At 35.5% G+C, this 20,496-nt stretch overlaps 3 protein-coding genes across 6 annotated transcripts; 2 read left to right on the forward strand and 1 right to left on the reverse strand.

Moving 5' to 3' along the window:
- Positions 1-3,810, reverse strand: LOC107794889 (uncharacterized). 3 transcript variants are annotated; one of them, XM_075244362.1, is made up of 11 exons: positions 3,486-3,810; positions 2,662-2,932; positions 2,489-2,585; positions 2,281-2,396; positions 2,107-2,179; positions 1,888-2,023; positions 1,645-1,802; positions 1,446-1,565; positions 1,187-1,381; positions 1,036-1,086; positions 1-954 (listed from the first exon to the last, which is right to left on the reverse strand). In XM_075244362.1, the coding sequence occupies exons 1-4, from the start codon at positions 3,630-3,632 to the stop codon at positions 2,306-2,308; spliced, it is 606 nt and encodes a 201-aa protein (XP_075100463.1). In that variant the 5' UTR covers positions 3,633-3,810; the 3' UTR covers positions 1-954; positions 1,036-1,086; positions 1,187-1,381; positions 1,446-1,565; positions 1,645-1,802; positions 1,888-2,023; positions 2,107-2,179; positions 2,281-2,305. The 3 variants fall into 3 exon arrangements, with proteins under 3 accessions (XP_075100463.1, XP_075100461.1, XP_075100462.1); XM_075244360.1 differs by lacking the exon at positions 1,187-1,381; XM_075244361.1 differs by lacking the exon at positions 1,187-1,381 and having other exon boundaries at positions 1-1,086.
- Positions 3,811-4,552: 742 nt separating this feature from the next.
- Positions 4,553-11,222, forward strand: LOC107794886 (uncharacterized). Of its 2 annotated transcripts, none has more exons than XM_016617446.2 (8): positions 4,553-4,951; positions 7,134-7,608; positions 8,248-8,413; positions 8,503-8,553; positions 8,663-8,845; positions 8,978-9,077; positions 9,740-10,515; positions 10,608-11,222. In XM_016617446.2, the coding sequence occupies exons 2-8, from the start codon at positions 7,142-7,144 to the stop codon at positions 10,962-10,964; spliced, it is 2,100 nt and encodes a 699-aa protein (XP_016472932.2). In that variant the 5' UTR covers positions 4,553-4,951; positions 7,134-7,141; the 3' UTR covers positions 10,965-11,222. The 2 variants fall into 2 exon arrangements, with proteins under 2 accessions (XP_016472932.2, XP_016472931.2); XM_016617445.2 differs by having other exon boundaries at positions 4,556-4,974.
- A 446-nt stretch (positions 11,223-11,668) lies between these two features.
- LOC107794887 (G-type lectin S-receptor-like serine/threonine-protein kinase LECRK4) lies at positions 11,669-14,352 on the forward strand. The gene has a single exon (XM_016617447.2). The coding sequence runs from the start codon at positions 11,684-11,686 to the stop codon at positions 14,234-14,236; it is 2,553 nt and encodes an 850-aa protein (XP_016472933.2). The 5' UTR covers positions 11,669-11,683; the 3' UTR covers positions 14,237-14,352.
- The last annotated feature ends 6,144 nt before the right edge of the window (positions 14,353-20,496 follow it).

Consider the following 20,496-nt stretch of genomic DNA (forward strand, 5'->3'; position numbering starts at 1 on the left):
TTGTACAAATGAACAGATAATTTTAACGAAAAGAAAATTCCAAAAGTTTAACCATACACAACTTATAAACTTTCTAATATACTTTACATGGCAGAACTAATAATATGTAGAGTCAAAAATAGGATGTTAACGAAAACAAAAAGCTGAAAGCTAAGTGCTGCATTTTGATAGAAGACTGATTGCTCGTTCACCAAGTTGAAGCAAATGTTGATCATCAAATATGATTTTGGCTTCTGAATGTCTTAGTAAGCCACATATGATTGAGGAATGAGGACGTTTTATTTTACGGACAAATAACTGCTCCACCTCTACCTCTTAAAATGCAGCTCTAAAGCCAGCATAGTTGCTCCACACCAGCCATGAATCACCTCTAAGCGTCCATTAAAACCATTGTTAAAGTGCATCGACCCACCACGACAACAAATAAAGAGTATGCATATAAAAAAATCACTTAAAACTGCATAAAAGAAATTCACAAGGCAGCAAAAAGTCATTTGTTAAATTCCAAAAGCCCAACCTATAAATTTGCATCTTACCAACTGCAACACTTAGTTTTTTAACAGAATCGCATCATGATTGATAAAGAAAATATGAAGTTGCATAGGTAGAGTCATTTCACCATATAACATATAAAACGCAGAACATTGAAGCGACAGAAGTACAAAATATATAAGTGCAGAGCAAGACGCATTGCAGTAAGACCAATCAGGGATTCTTTTCTTTCTTTACGACTCTGCGAACCTTGTTGCTAGACAGTTGAGAATTGAAGTCATCATCTGCTGCTACTGCTGATGCCTTATTAGCGTATCTAGTCTTCTTGTCATATGTCTTCAAAGGGGATATTTTTACATTGCAAGCATCTCCATCGTCTAACACCGACGATCCACTTTCTGATACACTTTTTTCAATGGGAGTTTGCAAAACATACTTTAGTTGACTTTCGACCATAAGATCCTTTGAAAAAACAAAATAATTTAATAGTAGTTGCAGAACCAATAAAAAATGGGGTAAAAGTTTTAATTTCATGAAATTTACCCCGAAAAGCTTATCTCCACTTGAGCTTTGTCCATCCAAAAAATGTGAATCCTGTTAAAGAAAAATAAAAAAGAACGATCATCCTATAAGTGGAAAAGTATTTATACATAAATTATATATGATGAGGTTTATATTTTGTCAAAAATTTTACATTCATATTGTCTTCGAATAAAGTATGGTCGTATTCCTTTAGAAGGTCATCATCATCAGTAAACTTAAGAACTTTGTAGACTTCGACCTGCGACTCAATATTCTCTTGCTTAACAATAACCTTGAACATGAATTTTTTATAAAGAATATCGTCCATTTCACTTGGATAAGAACAGTCAGCATCCGCAAGTGAAGTCTGCACCAAATTTCATAAGTTAAAAATATTTTTATGGTTAATCAAATTAAATTTAGTAGTATACCTCAACTAATCTTTCCTTAAGTTCTTTTGCGGACTTCCTATAAGTTGCATAGCTTCGCGATTCCAAAGCAACAATGAGATAAAAACGGTTCCATCCATAACACGAACTTGAAGCCTATACCTGCAACTCAATTTTTATTAACCTTATGCATATTTTTTGTAGATATAAGATTTTAAAAATTTCACTAAATAGTACTAACCTGTGAGTAACAGAAGACTCTTCTTCATTGCATTTGGCACAAAAGTATTTATTTCCAACTTTTTCCACCTTTCGACTACACTTGTTGCATGTCAAGTATGACCATCCTCGGTCAAGTTCCAAATTAACCAATTTTGCCGCAATCCAATAGCTGGATTCCTATTGAGTAAAAAATAAACAATTATTGTAAATGCAAAACAGATAACATAAGGTAAATATAATTGAGAAAGTAAATTAAACTCACTTGCGTGCACTGAACTAAATCCCTAATAGTTTTAAACAGTACAAATCCTTTGTCTAACTCATCTTTAACAGAGTAACTTTGTTGAGAACTTGTTCGAGTGATTCACTCAATGTTTGATTGACGTGCTGCAAGTAATCTACATAAGTCAAAAATTGTAATTTATAAATACTATTGTTATATTTTCTGTACATATAGAAAAGGATTATACACTTCACAAACCTGGATTTAAATTCAATAGACTGCGGCAACGTAGAATTTATCCATATCTTTGTCTGATACCAACAGCTACGCACTGAGTAATTACTTGTGTGTCAAATGAAATATGAATAAAAATTTGAAATTTAAAATTATTTATACAGTAAAATAAAAAAATACATGTAATTTATGGTAAACCTCGATATTTTTGAGGTTTCATATGCTAGAAAACAACAATCAAAGGCTCATCGGCAGATTCATTCAAGTGATGTTGAATTTGATCCACAAGTTTACTCCATAATGTTGCCATAATCCTGTTCCTCATATACGTTTCATGGTAAGGTTAATAAACACATATATATGTAATCTATCAATAAAGTATTTTTTCTATTTTAAAAGTACTTACTGATCATCTTCGAGTACAACATTAATAAGGAAACTTTGGTCGTCTCCCTGATTGTAGGTCTTAACATCTTCATAGGTCACAACCTGATCAACAACATCTATAAACATAAAAGTTAGTGACATACTTTAAGAAATAACATTTTTAACTTCATTTAAAATTTTAAAAAATATTACCGAGTAATTCTGTCTCATCGACATCATGTTCATTTGTTAGTTGGTGAAAAGGGCGCAAGTTAAAGATGTTCATATGAAATGAATGATCATTTGTTTCCTCGACAAATGTCTTTTGAGTAAATGTCAGCTTCAACTTGTGTGTCGTAGTCCTCAACTTCAAATTATTTGGTCCGACTACAAAGTAGTTCATACGATATAAGCGAAGTTCATGTATCTTGTTCCTAAAAAACTTAAGAACATACTTTCCGATTGTAGCATGTATACGATCACCCTGCAAATTCAGATTCATTATTAGTGCACAATTATGAAGCCAACAAATGTAAGCGCGTATATACTTTCATCACTGTGTAAAGTTGTTAAAAGATGTAATGTCAAAAACCAGAATGCTACAGTTGTTGTATATCAATTATGAAGGCAACATTAGCAGAAACAAAGCTGAAAATTGCATATATAAACGTAGTTTGTATATGTTCATCCGATGATCGTGTAACCAAGGGAAGCAGTAGCTAATAATATTTGCCGAACTTATATATTTTGAACAATACTTCTTTAATAGCAGAACAATTCCTCTGTTATTTTGAACAATAAATCTATTATTATGTACAAAGATGCAACTTACCTGATTGTTAATATAAGGACAATCACTATGTAAAGGTATACTCAACATTCGAAGTGAAAAACGAAATGACACAATGGATTCCAGATCAGTTAAAGATCTGTTGATATGGAAGTCGAATTATTTAAGTAATGCATCAGAAAGAATTTTCATATGGAATGCGACTACATTAGTAAGTTTAAAACTATGAGAAAGTTGAATATGTTACCTTAGAATCATGTAAAACCAATTCAATTGAAAACGGTATTTGCGGGTTAAAGCGAGGAATTATCCACATTCGAACCACTCTAACTTTGAGATTCCATTGCATCGAGTTGGATGATATTTGTTTGATATCATGAATTTGTGTGGCCATACTTGCAAAGTAATTGCAATCAGACTGTAGTAGATGAAATATGAAGTTGAAAAGGTCTTGAAAATATAAAGCACATAAATCATGGAGCTATAGATGTGTATATAAATTTGGGATTTTTCAGTTGGAAGAGCACGTTTGAGGCCACGAGCAGTCGTGGGATAATGGAGATTGTTTTGCGTTTGAGATGCCGATTGTTTTGTTGGAATAACTGATATTATTCCTCCTTTTTTTTAAAAATGTAGGTATTAAAAATTTAAAAAAAGTAATTGCAAATTGTGGATGGTAGTTACAGAGTAAAACACGGGAACTTACAAAGTGGAGGAATCTTTTCCTTGATTTTAATAACAGCAAGTTTAATTAAAGGGAGCAAATTCTGGAAACCAAAAATCGTGGGATGAATGTGGGAGTATTAACTGTTCTGATTTTGCTGATTTATAGAGATGCATGTTGTTTTGTTTTTAATAACAACCACGTTAATTAAGGGGAGGAAATACCGGAAAGCTAAAATCGTGGGAGGATTGGCAAAGATGTGAGTATTGGCTGGTTATTTCGATTTTTTTGCTGATTTAGCTGATTTGTAGGTAGAAGAAAAAAACTCCAACTTTTTTGGAGAGTTGTCTTAATTTGTTACATGTGTTACCATGATGGGTGTTCCACTTGGCAGCCTAATATTGTTTTGTTTGTGTTATTCTATATAGATAGATTATTATGACTATTTTTTAAAAGTGGGAGATACTCCTAAAATCATAGATTTCCTTAAATGTCCATTTTTAAATGTCTTTAAAATCATAAATTGAGACAACCAAAATATTTTTAAAATAATAATAAAACCACTTCGATAAAGTGAATAAAAATTACGTAATGATTTGCTCTATCAGTCTACTACTATTTCCTTTTCCCCGCTTTGAATACAAAAAAGATGAGAAAAGGGAAAAACACACGTCTTGATAGAGTAAAAAACAGGAAAAAGAATAGTGATAGGAAGCAGATGAAACATCACCACTGAAAAGAAGGAAAAAAAATAAAAAAGAAGCTCACCACTTATGTGGAAAAACAAATTGTTGCCTTAGAATAAAAAGCCATAGGAGCCTTGGCCAAAAACGCGATCTATCGAAACCCCTCCCGAATATTACTATACACTTTTCTTAGATCTCAATAGCAATCCCAAGAACCCAAATCCTTGTTCCCAGATCTCACCAATTTTACATCAAAAGCTGCTGCTTAAATGCAGTTTCTTTAGGAAATTTTCTCTGTTTTCTTGATCTGGAGTGGCTTGTTTTCTTGATCTGGAGTGGCTCTTGATAACATACTTGATCAAGGTAGATTTTTTACACCAATTTTGGTAAGTTCTTGGATTTACTGCAATTGGGTAGTGTTCAGTTTTTTCAGATAAGTTGATTGATTCTTGGACTATCAATGTTTTACTACTGCAGATTATGTTTATTCATTCTCAATTGGTTCGTGTAGAATACTATGAAATCTGCGTTTGATTGTTTATATGAATGGCCTGATTTATTTGCTTGACCAAAATTTGATATCGTGGAGCTGTTCTTGGGTGCAAATGGATCTGCTAGTTTACTATTTTGGTTAAAGATAAAGAATCTTTTTAGGGAAGTTTGGATCCATTGCCTGAGGTGAAGCATACAAGTTATATCTACATTTTTGGTATTTCATGTTGTCAATGAGAAATGTCCCGCAGTTTTGAAAGCATGCAGGGGTTAGTGCTACGAATGTTTTCTTAAGACGTAGTGTGGTGCTAAAGTTTTAGTAGATGGTCAGGATTGAAAGCTTACTGCATCAGAGAGTACACTGAAACAGTATTTATTTCGCCTTGATCTGCAGTTTCATAAGCAGGAACCATTAGGATTTAACAGTTTGCAGCAGCTTGAATTCGTTGGACCTGTGAAAAAGAATAAAAATCTAGACAAGCAAAGATTGTATTCTTATGAAAACAAATCTTATGAAATTAATCCTGGAGAAAGTAAAATAACAAAGAAATTCACTAATTGTGAAAAACTTCGATACAAGTGTAGTACTATAACCTTGAAGTTTATCTATGTTTTTATGTGATTGACTTTAATCTGCACGGAAATGGCATGTTTGTGTGTGTTTGGAGGCTAATTGGGTGCTATAGAGGCAAATTTATGCTAGAAATGGCATGTTTGTGTACTCGTTAATTTTGATATGTTTCTCTTCATTACTTGCAAAATAATCAGGTTTAGACATCTCTTCTGACAGTTATTGCCATTTAATGACCTTTTTTATCTACTTATTCAGAAAAGAAGAAAGAAGAAAACTACCATTTTGATCACGCTTGGTACATTCAATAGACTACACCTGAACTCCAGAAAAACAAGGACATAGGCAAACCAATCAGGGTGATAATAATAGTAACACATAGGTTATACGGGATAGAGTGGGTGTCATTGTATTTCATGAGTCTCTGTACTGTCTTTAATGTTGGAGTTCCACCATTCATTGTGGCAGTCCAGTGCATTAATTGAACACTAAAAAGCTGCTTGTTTTCTGTCTTTATGTCATAGTGGTCCTAAACAAAATCTTTCAGGCATATGATGGAGCTCAGAATCTATTGGTTGATTAGTGGATAGATTCCTTGATTATCTTTCTATGATAATGTTCTTTTACCATAAATATCTCTTTACATTAAAGTTTATTTTTGGTATTGGATAAACCTTCCGACATTTGTCAGCAATAATACAGTGTAGCAGGGCCTTATAGACAATAGTATATATTAGTGAAGCAGGTCTCTTTTCTGATCGGTTAAGGCTCTTGAGTTTTCCTATGTGTCATCAGAAATTTTTATCTGATTCAAAGACCTGCAGCTCCTGTGCATGCCTATTTCATTTATCTGGTTAGCTTATGAAACATGGTCTAAATTTGTAATTATACTAGTTTGTTATTCCTGATTTTATGGAAGTTTACATTTTGACCACTTTCCTCCCCCTCCTCATGCCAAAAGAAGAAAATATCCATCTCTGGAAAATGTCCAACAACTTTTTGTTGCATTTGTAGGAGTGAAGTTTTTGTGGTAATCTCGTTGTTTGTGCCTCTCTAATGTAAATATCTGCAGTGTTATCGATATCCATTTTAGGATGATCAAAACTTTGTAAGGTGGCGTTTCTTTGAGGTTTTCCAAAACTTGAGTTTGCAAACTCAGCTTAGGCCCTTGAGAAAAGTGTTTGTTTGGGTGCGTTTGCAAAAACTGAGAGATTTGGAAAACTCAGTTTGGAAATCTTCACATAAAGTTATATTTGTTCTAGAAACAAGTCAAAGGAACACTTTTTCCAAAACTCAACCTGGGTTTGCAAACTCAGTTTTTGGAAGAACTCCAAACACCACCAAAAGTACATGTGCTATTTTGTTTTTCATATTGGTTGTACAGCTGGTTCACTTTACTGCGAAAAAATTTTAATTTGACTGTTTATTTAGCTAAATCTCTTATCTTTTTCATGATTCTTAGTGGTTTTTTCTTTTTGATAGAATTGTTTATGATGTGGAGATTCAAACCTTTTATGCCCAAGGAACAGGCTGGGCTTGAAGGTCGCACCATTGATATTGGCAGTCTCAAAGTTCATGTGCGCAATGCAATTGCAGAGGGCGGATTCTCTTGTGTTTATTTAGCCCGAGATGTACTACATGGTTCAAAGCAGTATGCATTAAAGCATATTATTGTTAATGATGAAGAATCACTTGATCTAGTACTGAAAGAGATTTCAGTGATGAAATCGCTCAAGGGTCATCCTAATATTGTCACACTAAATGCGCATACCTTCTTGGATATGGGTCGTACAAAGGAAGCTCTCCTTGTTATGGAATATTGTGAGAAATCCTTGGTCAGTGTCCTTGAGAACCGAGGAGCTGGCTTCTTTGAGGAGAAACAAGTCCTCTTAATATTCAGGGATGTATGCAATGCTGTCTTTGCTATGCACTGCCAGTCCCCATCCATAGCTCACAGGTAAAGTCGGACACTCTTAGCCCGAATAGTCTTTGAAATTCTGATGATGAATGTTCTTAGTAATTTCAGTTGAGCTTAGGCTTTGTTTATGGTAGTCTTCAAAATGTTTCATCTGTTTAGTGATTTAGGGCTTCATAATTCCTTTCTTTGCTTGTAATACTTCAATAGTTTGTATGTTAAATATGTTGTCATGTAATTCATATTTGCTTCCAGCTTAATTTTGTTCGTGCCTTTGATTTTTCTGCCATTCTATGGTTTCTGTTGATGATATTGATATATTGTCTCTTTTTGTCTTCTTGAGCTGAGGGTCTATCTGAAACAACCTCTCTACTCCCTCGGGTAGGGGTAAGGTCTGCGAACACACTACCCTCCCCAAACCCCACTTGTGGGATTTTACCGGGTCGTTGTTGTTGTTGCCTTTGATTTTCTGCCAGTTATGCTTTCCCTTGTTTGTGGTTATAACTACTGAATGACTGCTTTAATGGTTCTGTTGATTTAGAAATTTAAATGCACAAAATGAACAGTTAAGAGATCCAATTCATTGCGAAGTCGTCACCCTTCAACACTGAATTTATTCACATCATTTTCTCTTGTGATTTTGTTGTTTTGTTATTCAGTACTGTGTTTCCTGTTCTACAGAGATTTGAAGGCTGAGAACCTTTTGCTGGGTGCTGATGGATTATGGAAGTTGTGTGATTTTGGCAGTACATCAACCAACCACAAGCGTTTTGAGAAACCTGAGGAAATGGGAATCGAGGAGGACAATATAAGGAAACACACTACACCTGCATACAGAGCTCCTGAGGTTGATTGAGGACTTGTTATTGATTATTGTTATCGTCAGTGGTATTGATTGCTGACTTCTATCTTATCTCACTTCTTTTCTTGCCTTAGATGTGGGATTTGTATCGGAGAGAAATTATAAATGAGAAGGTAGACATATGGGTAAGTTTAGCAGCGTGAAGATACTGTAAGATGATTTTGGAAACAGAAAATTCTTTTACCTAGATTTTAAGAGGTTATCTTAGAACACAGTGACACTTTTGTCTTGCAGGCCCTTGGCTGTCTACTCTTTCGGATATGCTACTTCAAGTCTGCATTTGATGGTGAATCAAAACTTCAAGTTTTAAATGGCAATTACCGGATTCCAGAATTACCAAAATATAGCACTTCCATTGTAGACCTAATAAGAGATATGCTTCAGTCTTCACCAGATGCCAGACCAGATATCACGCAGGCAAGCGCTTTGCTTGATTGGCCATTCATCTGCATAAACTTAGGTTAGTTGTAGAGTGGTGCTGCCCATAGCAATCATAAGGGCTGACCCTACTCTAAAGCTTTCTAACTCATTCATTTTGTTTTATGGCAGGTATGGTTCCGTGTTAATGGTATGCTGCCAGATGAGCTTCAGAAGTCATTACCCGACAGACCCCCTGAAATGAAGCAACAGGGTATTGATGGGCAGGAAGGTGAGGACTTTTTTTTCCAGACCTTTTGTTTTTATTGTGAGCTACTTCCAGGAAAGTTGTGATTGATTAATATTTTATCCATGAAGTTTGTAGGATGATAACTTTGGATAAATTACTGCACTCAGGCAATTTACTCATTTAACCCACTATTTTATACGCAATAAAGAACTAATTTCCCTCATCTGAATTCATTCCATCAGTTTTATAAAATCTGAAGTCTCCTTTTCCGGTTCTGGTTTGAAGTCATCTGAAGTTTTTAGTAGGTGTTGGGGACAATATTTGGTTGAAGTTGAGAAAAAAAAAGGTATTTGAAGTCCAAGATGAAAAAGCATTTTTGGAAGTTGTTATAGAATTGGAAAAGCAATGCAACTGATGAAAGGTAAGGAGATGCTTTTGAGGAATGATACCCTCAAATCTATACAAAGAGATTAGCTGTTTATATGCTTCCATATTTACTGTACAATTGAAATATTTGAGTGATGCTTGTAATATAACATGCAAATACACATCTTTCCTCTGTTGGGGGTTTCGGGAGGGGGAGGAGGTGAGGTGAGGAGCTTGTCATATGGATGTGACACCTCTACTCCGTTGTGACTGTAGACATCACGAAGACACAAAATTGTGGGCCCACTTCAAGGAATCTAATACCTGCTGATTTTCAGGATTTCCAAGAGCTACAGGTAAGACTAGTCCAATGCCTCGCAGAAATCCTCCACCACCTCCTTCGGCTGCAGAATCTAATCAGAATGTGTCTCCTTCATCACATAATTCAAAAGCTGGTGGAACTACTGGTCCAATCGGTGCATTTTGGAATACTCAGCATGCAGCAACTGCCTCTGGTTCAGAGGAAACATCCAGACCCAAATTTGACGAAGAGATTAGGCACAATTCTTCAAGCCATGATAAGAGTCATCCCAATAAGGTTCCAGCCTCTTATAAAACTAGCCCCTCAAAAGAGGAAAGTCTCAGTTCCCATCCAATACAAAATAATGTGCGAGCAAAACCGGCTAATAGAGCAGGGGAAGCCTCATCAAAGGATTTTGAAATAAACTTTTTCCAGGATGAATGTCAGAGTGTTGGGAGTGATAAATCTTCAAAGTTAGAGGGGTCAACTGTCACCCAGGGTGAAGCACTCAATGCTTTTGTTGCAGAATTCTCTACCAATAGACCTAGCCCTAGAAATAACACGAAACAACCAGAGAAGAAAGAGCTCTTGGAAGCAGAGGTTGAGAAGCTGAAGGAACAACTGTCACGTGCCAACATGGAGAAGGCTGAAATAACGTCAAAATTTGAAAAGCTATCTGCAATATGCCGGTCACAGCGACAAGAGATACAAGAGCTTAAACAAGCTCTTGCTGTCAGTACTCCATCACCAAATCGAGACACCTCGAGGGATCAAGCTTCTCCTGGAAGTCAACCATCCAGTGTTCCACCACCGGTATATCCTTTGCTATTAAACTCTCATTGTTAGTACTAATATTTATAACTGATTTTCAATAATTTTCAGTTCAAAATAATTTTTTGATGCAGAGAAAAGATAACATTGAGGGAACAGTATGGGAACTTGAGCAAGGATTATTTGGCGGGAGTCAAGTGAGCCCAGATTCAAAGCCCTGGCAAGCATTTGCTGATGATGATCCAAAGCAACAACTTACTTCAGTTAATGCTAATCCTAGATCAGTCAGGACAAAAAATGGCCACCAGAACAGACAGACATCTGAAACAAATACATCAGGATTTGGAACAGATAGCTTTAGGGCTGTGCCAGCTTCCAGCTCTCAGATAAAGGCTACTTTCAACGAGTCCAAAAATTATCAGCGTTTTGGTGAACCAAAGAATGTAAATAGCAAATCAGCTTCCCAACCTGCTGGATGGGCAGGTTTCTAGAAGATGATATAGCTAAAACTTAGACCGGCAAGGTAGTCAGTTTAACGATTTCCTTTACAAGATCCTCTTCCTATTATAGAAGAATGTGTTTCGGGAAGAATGAATACGAGAAAATGAGTTGAGGGGATGTAAAACAAACACTGGTCCGATTGTTTTGCTCTGTTGATTGTTTGTGTAGATTTTGAACCTATTATCATATCCATTAGCTTATTTGTTATCCCCATTTGATTATTATAAATTATTTTGCTGTGTTGCTCATCTTCTTGTTCTGTTACAAAGGAGATTATTGTTTGCTGGAATCAGAGGAAATTCAATCAAGCATGATGCATGCTAGCAGATAAATGTAGAGTTAAGAGAATAAGGCTGTATATGCCACCTAAAGGTAATGGCCTAATGGTCGATGAAGTGGGAGAAAAACACGACCGACCAAGGTTCAAATTCAGTAGATACCAGGTACCCTGTGAACTAGTCGAGGTGCGCGCAAGCTTGCTTGACACCATCATCATTTTTAAAAAAATAAAGGGAATAATGATGTATCAGTCCCTCTTGTAGGTGGAAGGGTATTTCTATAGGGTAGACGTATGTGGATCCTTAATGGAAGACTAGTCAGTTGAAAATTCAAAGTCTTTGTTTTCTTCCCGAAAGAATCATGAGATTAGTCTAGGAGTAATTTCCTGAAAATGACTCCATTTTCTGGAAATAAATAGGAAGACCAACAAATGCCGTGGTTTTTGGTTCGTTCAAACAAATGCTCTGTCAATGTAGGAATAACGCGTTACAAGGCAATACATAATGTAGACTGGGTAAACCTCTATCAGTTACTCACTTGTACTTGTCAAAACTTTGATGATCTAAAACCCCATATGGGAAACCATCTTCTTGGCTTTCTTCTTCTTTTCCTAACAACATCATTGGTTGCATTTGCGCAGGCTTCTAATTCTAGTAGCAATAGAAACATCACTTTTGGGTCGTCCATTGTTGCATCAGTTAATTCTCTAGCATGGCAATCACCTTCTGGTGACTTTGCCTTTGGCTTTCGCCAAATAGAAGGTCAAAAACTTTACTTGCTCGCTATCTGGTTCAACAAAATACCAAACAAAACATTGGTTTGGTATGCAAATGGAGATAAGCTAGCCCCAGAAGGATCTAAACTTGAGCTTAAAACAGATGGTGAACTCATTCTTGAGAATCCAGATGGTAAAGTCCTCTGGAGACCAAGTCTTATTAGCGTTTCTTATGCTTCGTTGTTGGATACAGGGAATTTCATCCTTGCTAGCAGCGATTCTAGTCTTGTGTGGCAAAGTTTTGACCACCCTTGTGATACAATCTTGCCTACACAAATAGTTGAAACTAAAAAGTCATTGTCTTCTAGGACAGCAGAGAATAACTTCTCGAGGGGGCATTTTGAGCTTCGTTTGATACCCGATGGCAATCTTGTGCTCAACACCTTTGCATTGCCAACAGGAAATGCATACGAGGCATACTTTTGGAGTGACACGGTTGATACAAAATATCCTAATGTGACAGGAAACAGGCTAATCTTTAATGAGTCTGGTTACCTTTATATTATTATGACCAGCAGTAGGATTGTGAATATAACTTCTGGAAATATTGTTCCAGCAAGAGACTACTATTACAGGCTTATTCTTGAATATGATGGTGTGTTAACCCAATATGCTCATCCCAGGGCGCCAAGAAACGGAAAGTGGGAGGGGAGCTGGTTCAGAGTTTGGTCTAAACCAGATGATATCTGCTCGGCCATTCAGGGTCAATTTGGTATAGGAACTTGTGGTTTCAATAGCTATTGCATGCTTAACTCAAATGGAAGGCCAAATTGTAACTGTCTTCCCGGATTTAACCTTTCTGATCCAAGCAATGAGTTCAGGGGTTGTGAACGCGATCCAATCCAAAGATGCAATTTGGATGATACTAATCCGGAAGATCTGTATGATATGTATCCTTTAGATAACATATTTTGGCCTAATTCTGCAAACTATGAGATAATGGACTCCCTTAATCAAGATGAATGCCAGAAGTCTTGTTTGTATGACTGTAATTGTGTGGTTGCAGTAGAAAAAAAGGGAACCTGTTATAAAAAGAAGATGCCAGTTTCTAATGGAAGGAGGGAAGAGGTTGACGGCAAGGGTTTTGTTAAAGTGTTGATATCTAGTATCCCCTCCGGTGATTTCCCATATTCGCCATCACAAAGGGGAAATGGGAAGAAAGATAAGTCAGCATTTTCCATCTTGGGATCAGTTCTCCTTGGCACCTCTGCCTTTTTTAACTTTGCTCTTTTGGCATCCCTCTTTGCGTTATATGTTTACCGTAGAAGACCACGATGTGTTGGTTCATCAAGCATCCCGGAGACAAATTTGAGAAACTTCACTTTCCAAGAGCTTAAGGTAGCAACAAATGGTTTCAAGCTAGAACTTGGGAGGGGTGCTTTCGGCACAGTTTATAAAGGAGAGTTGCCATCTTCTAATTCAAGAACAGTTGTAGCAGTCAAGAAACTAGACAAGCTAGCAAATGATGGTGAGAACGAATTCAAAACAGAAGCCAGTGTAATAGCCAGGACTCATCACAAGAATTTGGTGAGATTGGTTGGATTCTGTGATGAAGGACCAGAAAATAAGCTTTTGGTTTACGAGTTTATGAGCCATAGCTCCTTGGCAGACTTCCTTTTCGGTCAGTCAAGGCAAGAATGGAACAAAAGAATCAGAATTGCATATGGGGTTGCAAGAGGAATCTTGTATTTGCACGAGGAGTGCAGCACACAGATCATCCATTGCGATATAAAGCCTCAAAACATCCTGCTGGATGATTCATTTGAAGCAAGGATCTCTGATTTCGGATTGGCAAAACTTTTGATGAAGGATCAAACTCGGACACTAACGGGGATTAGAGGGACCAGAGGCTATGTTGCACCAGAATGGTTCAGGAACACAGCTGTGACTGCCAAAGTGGATGTTTATAGCTATGGCATCGTTTTGCTAGAAACCATTTGTTGCAGGAAGTGTATGGACATCGCTATGGAGAATGAAGAGGAAATACTACTGATCGAGTGGGTCTATGATTGTATCCACTCGAGAATGCTGCATAAGCTAGTACAAGACGATGAAGAGGAAGTAAGCGACATGAAGCAGCTAGAGAAGCTTGTAAAAGTAGCGATTTGGTGCATTCAAGAGGATCCAAATATCAGGCCCTCCATGAGAGGGGTAGTACATATGTTGGAAGGGGTTGTTGAAATTCCCATGCCTCCATTTCCTAATTGAACTTATGACTAATTGTAAGAGCACTCCCTTATAAGTACTATTCTTGTAGCTTCAATGTGCTTCATGTTGTTTCATTAACTAAAATAACCAATAAATTGTCATAGTTTGCTCAAAAACTTCATATATATTCAGCTGTTAGCTTTGATGATATATGTGTACCTTTTTCTTTTTTAGTTAAATCGAGTAGTTTGGCATGGGCATCTACCAGTATATGTATACAAAAAAGTTAAAACATGAAAGAGGACGTAAAATCTTACCTCCTTATATCCTAATGTAAGGAAATACAGGTCCATCATTTTACATTTTGACATATTAGAAGACTATAATAATTTCTCAATGGAACACGCTCCTTATAAGAAACATGCTTCGAAGAAGGATTCCCCTGTATTAGATGTAGTATGAACAAACCTAAGGATTTTTCTTCTTCTTGATTTTCCTGCAATTCATTCATTAGTTGCTTCAACTTAACTTCATTTTGGAATTGCTACTTGGACAATACTGCCTAATTATGAAATTATTACTGCAGTTTTAAGTGCATGCCATCATTTTATTCTTCGGATCCTTCCATATTGAACTTAAGTATTAAACACATGTTGAAACAGGACATTAAAGTAAGAAAATCAGTTTATTTTTATTTCTCCTGGGGACGAGTATTTGTTGCTTCTTATGTGCTAGCAAAAGTGATGGAACCTTTAAACTTAACCTATTAGGATAAGCAGTGCTAATGTACTACAGTCATATACTTCTTACTCAAAAATCTTGAAGGCTTTCAACTGACCTGAAATTGAAAGGAATGTCTTCTGAGTAGCATGTATGCGTAAAACGACTAGTAAATAGTGCAGCTCTGTGCTTATTTAAGGCTGGAACATTTGAATTTATGTAGCTTAGCAGATTCAAATCTCATCCTGATTGTATGCACCAGTGTAAGTGAAAGCAGGACCAAACTAAGAGTTAGATGATAATGCACATTAAATATTTCTGATTTTTCCACTAATAATCAGTTTAAAAGATGAAAATAATATATTTAAAGCATTAACCCACAACAAAAAAGCCTTTAAAGTAGTAGAAGCATTAATAAAATCCTAGCCATAGTTAGTAACTGAATAATCTGAGCAGGTAATGAATAATAGATCTGTCAAGCATTTTGAACAGCACTATTTTTGAAACTGTAATTAACTATTATTTCATTGATTTGATATTAGTTTACATATATAAAGGGCATATACCTAGGACTACTTGTAAAATAGTCAAGTGAATTATAATTCTGTCTACAATTTAAAGACAAAACAGAAGAAACAAGATTCTCATGATAGGGAATTTACAACAAAACGAATCAGAATCTCAAGACCTCCTCCTCCTATCCCAGCAGCGTTTGGGAGCAGAAGGATCTTTAGCTGGTTTCGGCATATCATGAAAGTCCACCATTATGATCCTTCTCTTGGCATTTTTTTGCTCAGCAACCCTTTCCTCAAATTTTCTTTTACTTGATTCAAACTTCATTCCCGAACTCTTCATATCGTTGATGCTTTGTGTTGTTTTTTCCATTAATGGTCTTGCAACTGTAGTGCTTTGTGTTACTTTTTGCACTGGTCTTCCAACTGTAGAGCTTTGTGTTACTTTTTGCATTGTTCTTCCAACTGTAGAGCTTTGTGCTGGTTTTTCCATTGGTGTTGCAACTGTAGAGCTTTGTGCTGGTTTTTGCATTGGTCTTGCTACTGTAGAGCTGTGTGGTGTTTTCTGATTTGGTCTTGTAATTGCACTGCAGTTTCTCTGTTTCTGTAACTGCCCTCCTCCCTCAATCCTCCTCTTGATCTTCTGTGAGGAACAATCTTGTTTTTCTTCTACGTGGTTGATATCCTTGTTCATCTTCCTTAAACCTCCAGGAGAATTCTTGGTTGCCGATCCCGTGACACAACTCATGTTCTTGCTTTCTGTACTGTCGGACAGACACTTCCCTACTTCTGTCTTCTTTTCTTTATCACTATCAACATGTTTGTGTTGAAGCTTGTCGTCAATGTCCCGAGTCTTCTTTAAACTTAGTTTAAATACCAATAGAGTAGATTTGGCCTTACTGACGTTGTAGTTCCCTTCTCGCCCAAGAATTTGGCCTGTTTCTTGATCAGTTTCTTGAAACCTAGAAGAAGAATTCTTCTCCGTCTGGTGGAGATCATCAACAGAGAACTCAACACCACCACTGTCGATTTCTTCATCTTCCTTTTCATCACCAACACTGTCGATTTCTTCATCTTGTTCTTCATCACTAGCACTGTCGATAACTTCATCTTCTTCTTCATCAGTACTAGCACTGTCGATTTCATCACCGATTCCTGGTTTTTCCGGATTCAGCAACATCATCAGTATTTCATCTTTGTGTTTCTTAAACCTTGTAGGGTACTTCCATGTACCAACGTGAATGGCTGCTTTAATCAAGTTAAAAATATTTGGCGTCTTCTCTATGGCAAAATGGTTTAGAAAGAGTGATTCTAAATCCATGCCTAAACTCATCGATAAAAAAGAAACTAAGGAGAACAAAGTCGTGGGCTTGAGTTCTTGAAACTACAAGAGACAGAATATTAACGGCTTAACAAGGAACAACCTGATAAGAGTATAAATATATGGATTTTCGCTAAGGGGAAACCCATTTTGTTTTGGAAAAGGTTTTAAGTTGGTAATATTTCCTAAATGCCTTTTGCCCATTTACTATATTGACGTATTTTCTTTTGGAAATCATAATCTAACTAAAGAAAGCGGGTACGCTTTTACTCATTGTTCTTTTAGCACTTTAGATTGGAGCGCAACTTGATATGACAATGTAAAAAAAAAAACTATAAGACCACCTACGTAGATTAACTTCACTTCTTCAAAAGTATTATGGTCACTTTAGAATTGATTAAATGTAATGCGCACGTTTGAATTTTATTGAAATCTACATTAATATTAAAGATAAACAAAAGAACAAAACAGATAAAATATCCGATATAGAGCTTCTTGGCATAGAAAAACTCTGGACCAAACATAGTCCCACAAATGTACATAGACGGAGACATATGAGATGAAGCTCTTTGGCTATTAAGCATGTATCGATCTCATTCAAGATCACAAATTAGAATCTATCTGTTGTATTTTTGTAAAGCTCAACCTCTATTTTTTTTTTTTTGCCTCATTTGTTTTTCATTCTAGCCTCGGTGTTTTTGGTCATCTCTTTCTGCACTCAACTTGAATCTCTACCTTGTTGGGTTTTGTTAGAAATAACAAAAGAGGAGTGAATGGAAAATGGTGGGAAAATAAATAGAGGGAAGTGAAATTTTGAATTAGTTCACTTTATTAATGCACTTTGTCCTTCATTGGTAGAAGGAAAGAAAATCTTTGTGTATATATAGTGAAGCTCATCTTTTAGCTCTTAAAGAGTTAAAGAAGAAGGCAAGCCTCGCGCTATCGTCGCTCGGCTTCGGTTTTAATTAATTAATTAACGAAAATTCAATCCAAATAACCCGCGACCCTGGTGTGATCCGTTTTCTTTCCTGAATTATTTTAAATCCAGCAACAACTATGGCTATTCTAAAAGGTTGCAAACCTTTTCAGAATCAATGCCAAATGGTCTATAAATATTCCTTCAATCCCAGAACTTTTACTTACGAAATTTTCTGATCTTCTTCTTCTTCTTCTGCACATAAAAATTCCAATGTGTTTTACAGTCTTCGAGTGGTTCGCTATTCATCGGCGTTTTTTGGTACCAACACTCCGGTGAGTTAAATTGTTCTATCCTGGGAGGATATATTCCAGAACCTCGGGTACTTGAGAGAATAATTTCTTTAATGACACACTGTGTATTCAGTGGGCTCGATTTATTCTTATACTGTTTTTCAGAATTTATTTTGAAGTTCCTATACCGTTTTCAGAATTTATTTTGGCGTTCTAGTTCTACTAACTTTCTGACAGAAAATTTATTGTTTTATTAATTTTACAGCAATACAGATTGAATAACATACCTTCTTAGTATTGACACTACTTGTTCCTCTTCATTTCTCTAACGCTTGAAGTTATTTAAACGTTAAGTATAGCTGTTCACGTATTCTCAATTCTTTGATAGCAAGAAAAAATTTATTGCTCGGTGTGAGGAAAAAAATATTTGATAGAATTTATGAAGTGATGTTGTTGGTTATTAATACATAACATAAAAATTGAAGAAATAAGTACAAAGTTAAAATTGAACATGAAAATGGCAAGAAGTGAATGAGATGCAACTGCATTATTAGGAATATATGGAGCGATTTTCCTAACGTTTCTATACATTAGTATATTTGGTTTGAAGGTCATGAAGGAATAACATTATTTTTGAAGGGTATTATTATCACTTAATGTTACAAGGTTTTTTTAGTCTTTAAATTTTATAGTAAAGGCAATATATATATGTGTATGTATGTATGTGTGCGTGCTAATTTCTTTTCTTATTTGATTATGTTTTATCCAATTCACTTTAGTTATATTTGTCACGCAGAGTACATATTCGATAAGGTAATATTGTGGCCTTGAGATCCAATTATACGAATCACACAAGACTATAATGATGTATGGTGATTGGACAAATGTGTAGAAGATCACATATTAACTTCTCGAGTGAGGAATTAAATTATTTCAATTGGACCAAGTTTTCCATTTCTAAAGTATGCTCCGGATAATATTTAAAAACGTTTGATACTGTGGGCATATAAATTTTATTAAAATTAAATCCGTAAAATAATTTGGACTATATTTTAAATTCAAGATACATTGGTCCAAATATATGTTATGGGCTAATATAATTGAATTAAGGAATTTTTACCTCCTATGGCAAATGTTAACACCTTATTTATTTTAAATAAATACCATTTAAAAAAATTATATTCTATAGATACCTTTTAAGATTTATAGCAAAATATTTAATTTTGGTTTCCTCCTAGCCCTAAGCCACTAAATACGCTAATCAGTTACACTTTTTTCTTTCTCTCTCTAATTTGATACATCCCATTCTCCCAAAATTTCGTGGACCTCTTCCTCTAATATCAACTCTCTTTTCTCCCAAAGTTTCGTGGATCTCTTCCTCTAATTACTCTTTCTTTTTTCCAAAATTCTCATCTTTGATCAAAGAAAGAAGATATGAAGAAGAACAATGCATACGAGAATTCATGGGCTGATCAGTGGGACTACAATAATACAGAACCATATTCCAAAGACACCAAAAAAAGTAATTCCGGTGGCGGCGGAGTACCTCCTCAATATCTCTTTTAGCAGCAGCCATGGTTGAAATTTAACACGACGACTATCTCTGTTCGACAGTATATTAAACAAATTCTTCCCTAACTCAAACGACACAAAAGCATCAATAGCACCATATTCAACTTGTTCATAGGACAAATCCTCTGCATTCCAACTCAAAGTATTATTCAATTGCTTCTCCCTGACTTTCCCAAGTACTGCTTTCGCCATTCTCTTCAAATCCAGTTTTCCATAGATTTCTTCGAATACCCGTTTTCACTACCGGCTTCCGGTGAACGGAGGATTCGCCGGAAATTAGGGTTTGTTCTTGAACAAAGACGATGGAGTTTGGGGCCGAGCAACTTGATTTTGTGTTAATATATTTCAATGTATTCATTGTCTTTTTTTTCATTGTAATTCAATGTATCTCGTTGTATTCCATGTATTTCATTTTATTCACTATCTTTTTTCTCATTGTATTTCAATGTATCCCGATGTATTCTATGTATTTCATTGTATTCACTGTCTCGCTATATGCCATGAATGTATTCATAATTTTTTTAATTAATATAATTTATGTATTCAGATGTATTATATAATTTCTGTGAAAATTGCTATATTTTTTTGGGGTATTTTTCGGTTGAGAATCTTTTTTATAACTGAAAATACAAAATTTGTCCAGTTGAATACAATAATCTGTCCAGTTGTAATCTCATATTTCACTCCATGAATACAGTCGAATACAACAACTGATTAGCTGGACTTCCCTGATTCACGCCTATTTTTGCTATTGTATTCATGAATACAATAGTTTAAATACATTAAATACATCTTATAACTACATAAAAGATATCTATAATCCGTAATATAACAAATGATATCTATAGATGGCTAATTACTACTAAAAGATAGTGCATTTCTCTTGAATTAATTATATAAATCCAATATGAATAGATTAAATAAATAAGTCTTAATCCATTGGGTTAGCCCATTTAATTGGGCTAAAGTGATGAGCCCACTTCATT

Source organism: Nicotiana tabacum, chromosome 22 (genome assembly GCF_000715075.1).
Source record: "Nicotiana tabacum cultivar K326 chromosome 22, ASM71507v2, whole genome shotgun sequence".
Classification (NCBI taxonomy): domain Eukaryota; kingdom Viridiplantae; phylum Streptophyta; class Magnoliopsida; order Solanales; family Solanaceae; genus Nicotiana; species Nicotiana tabacum.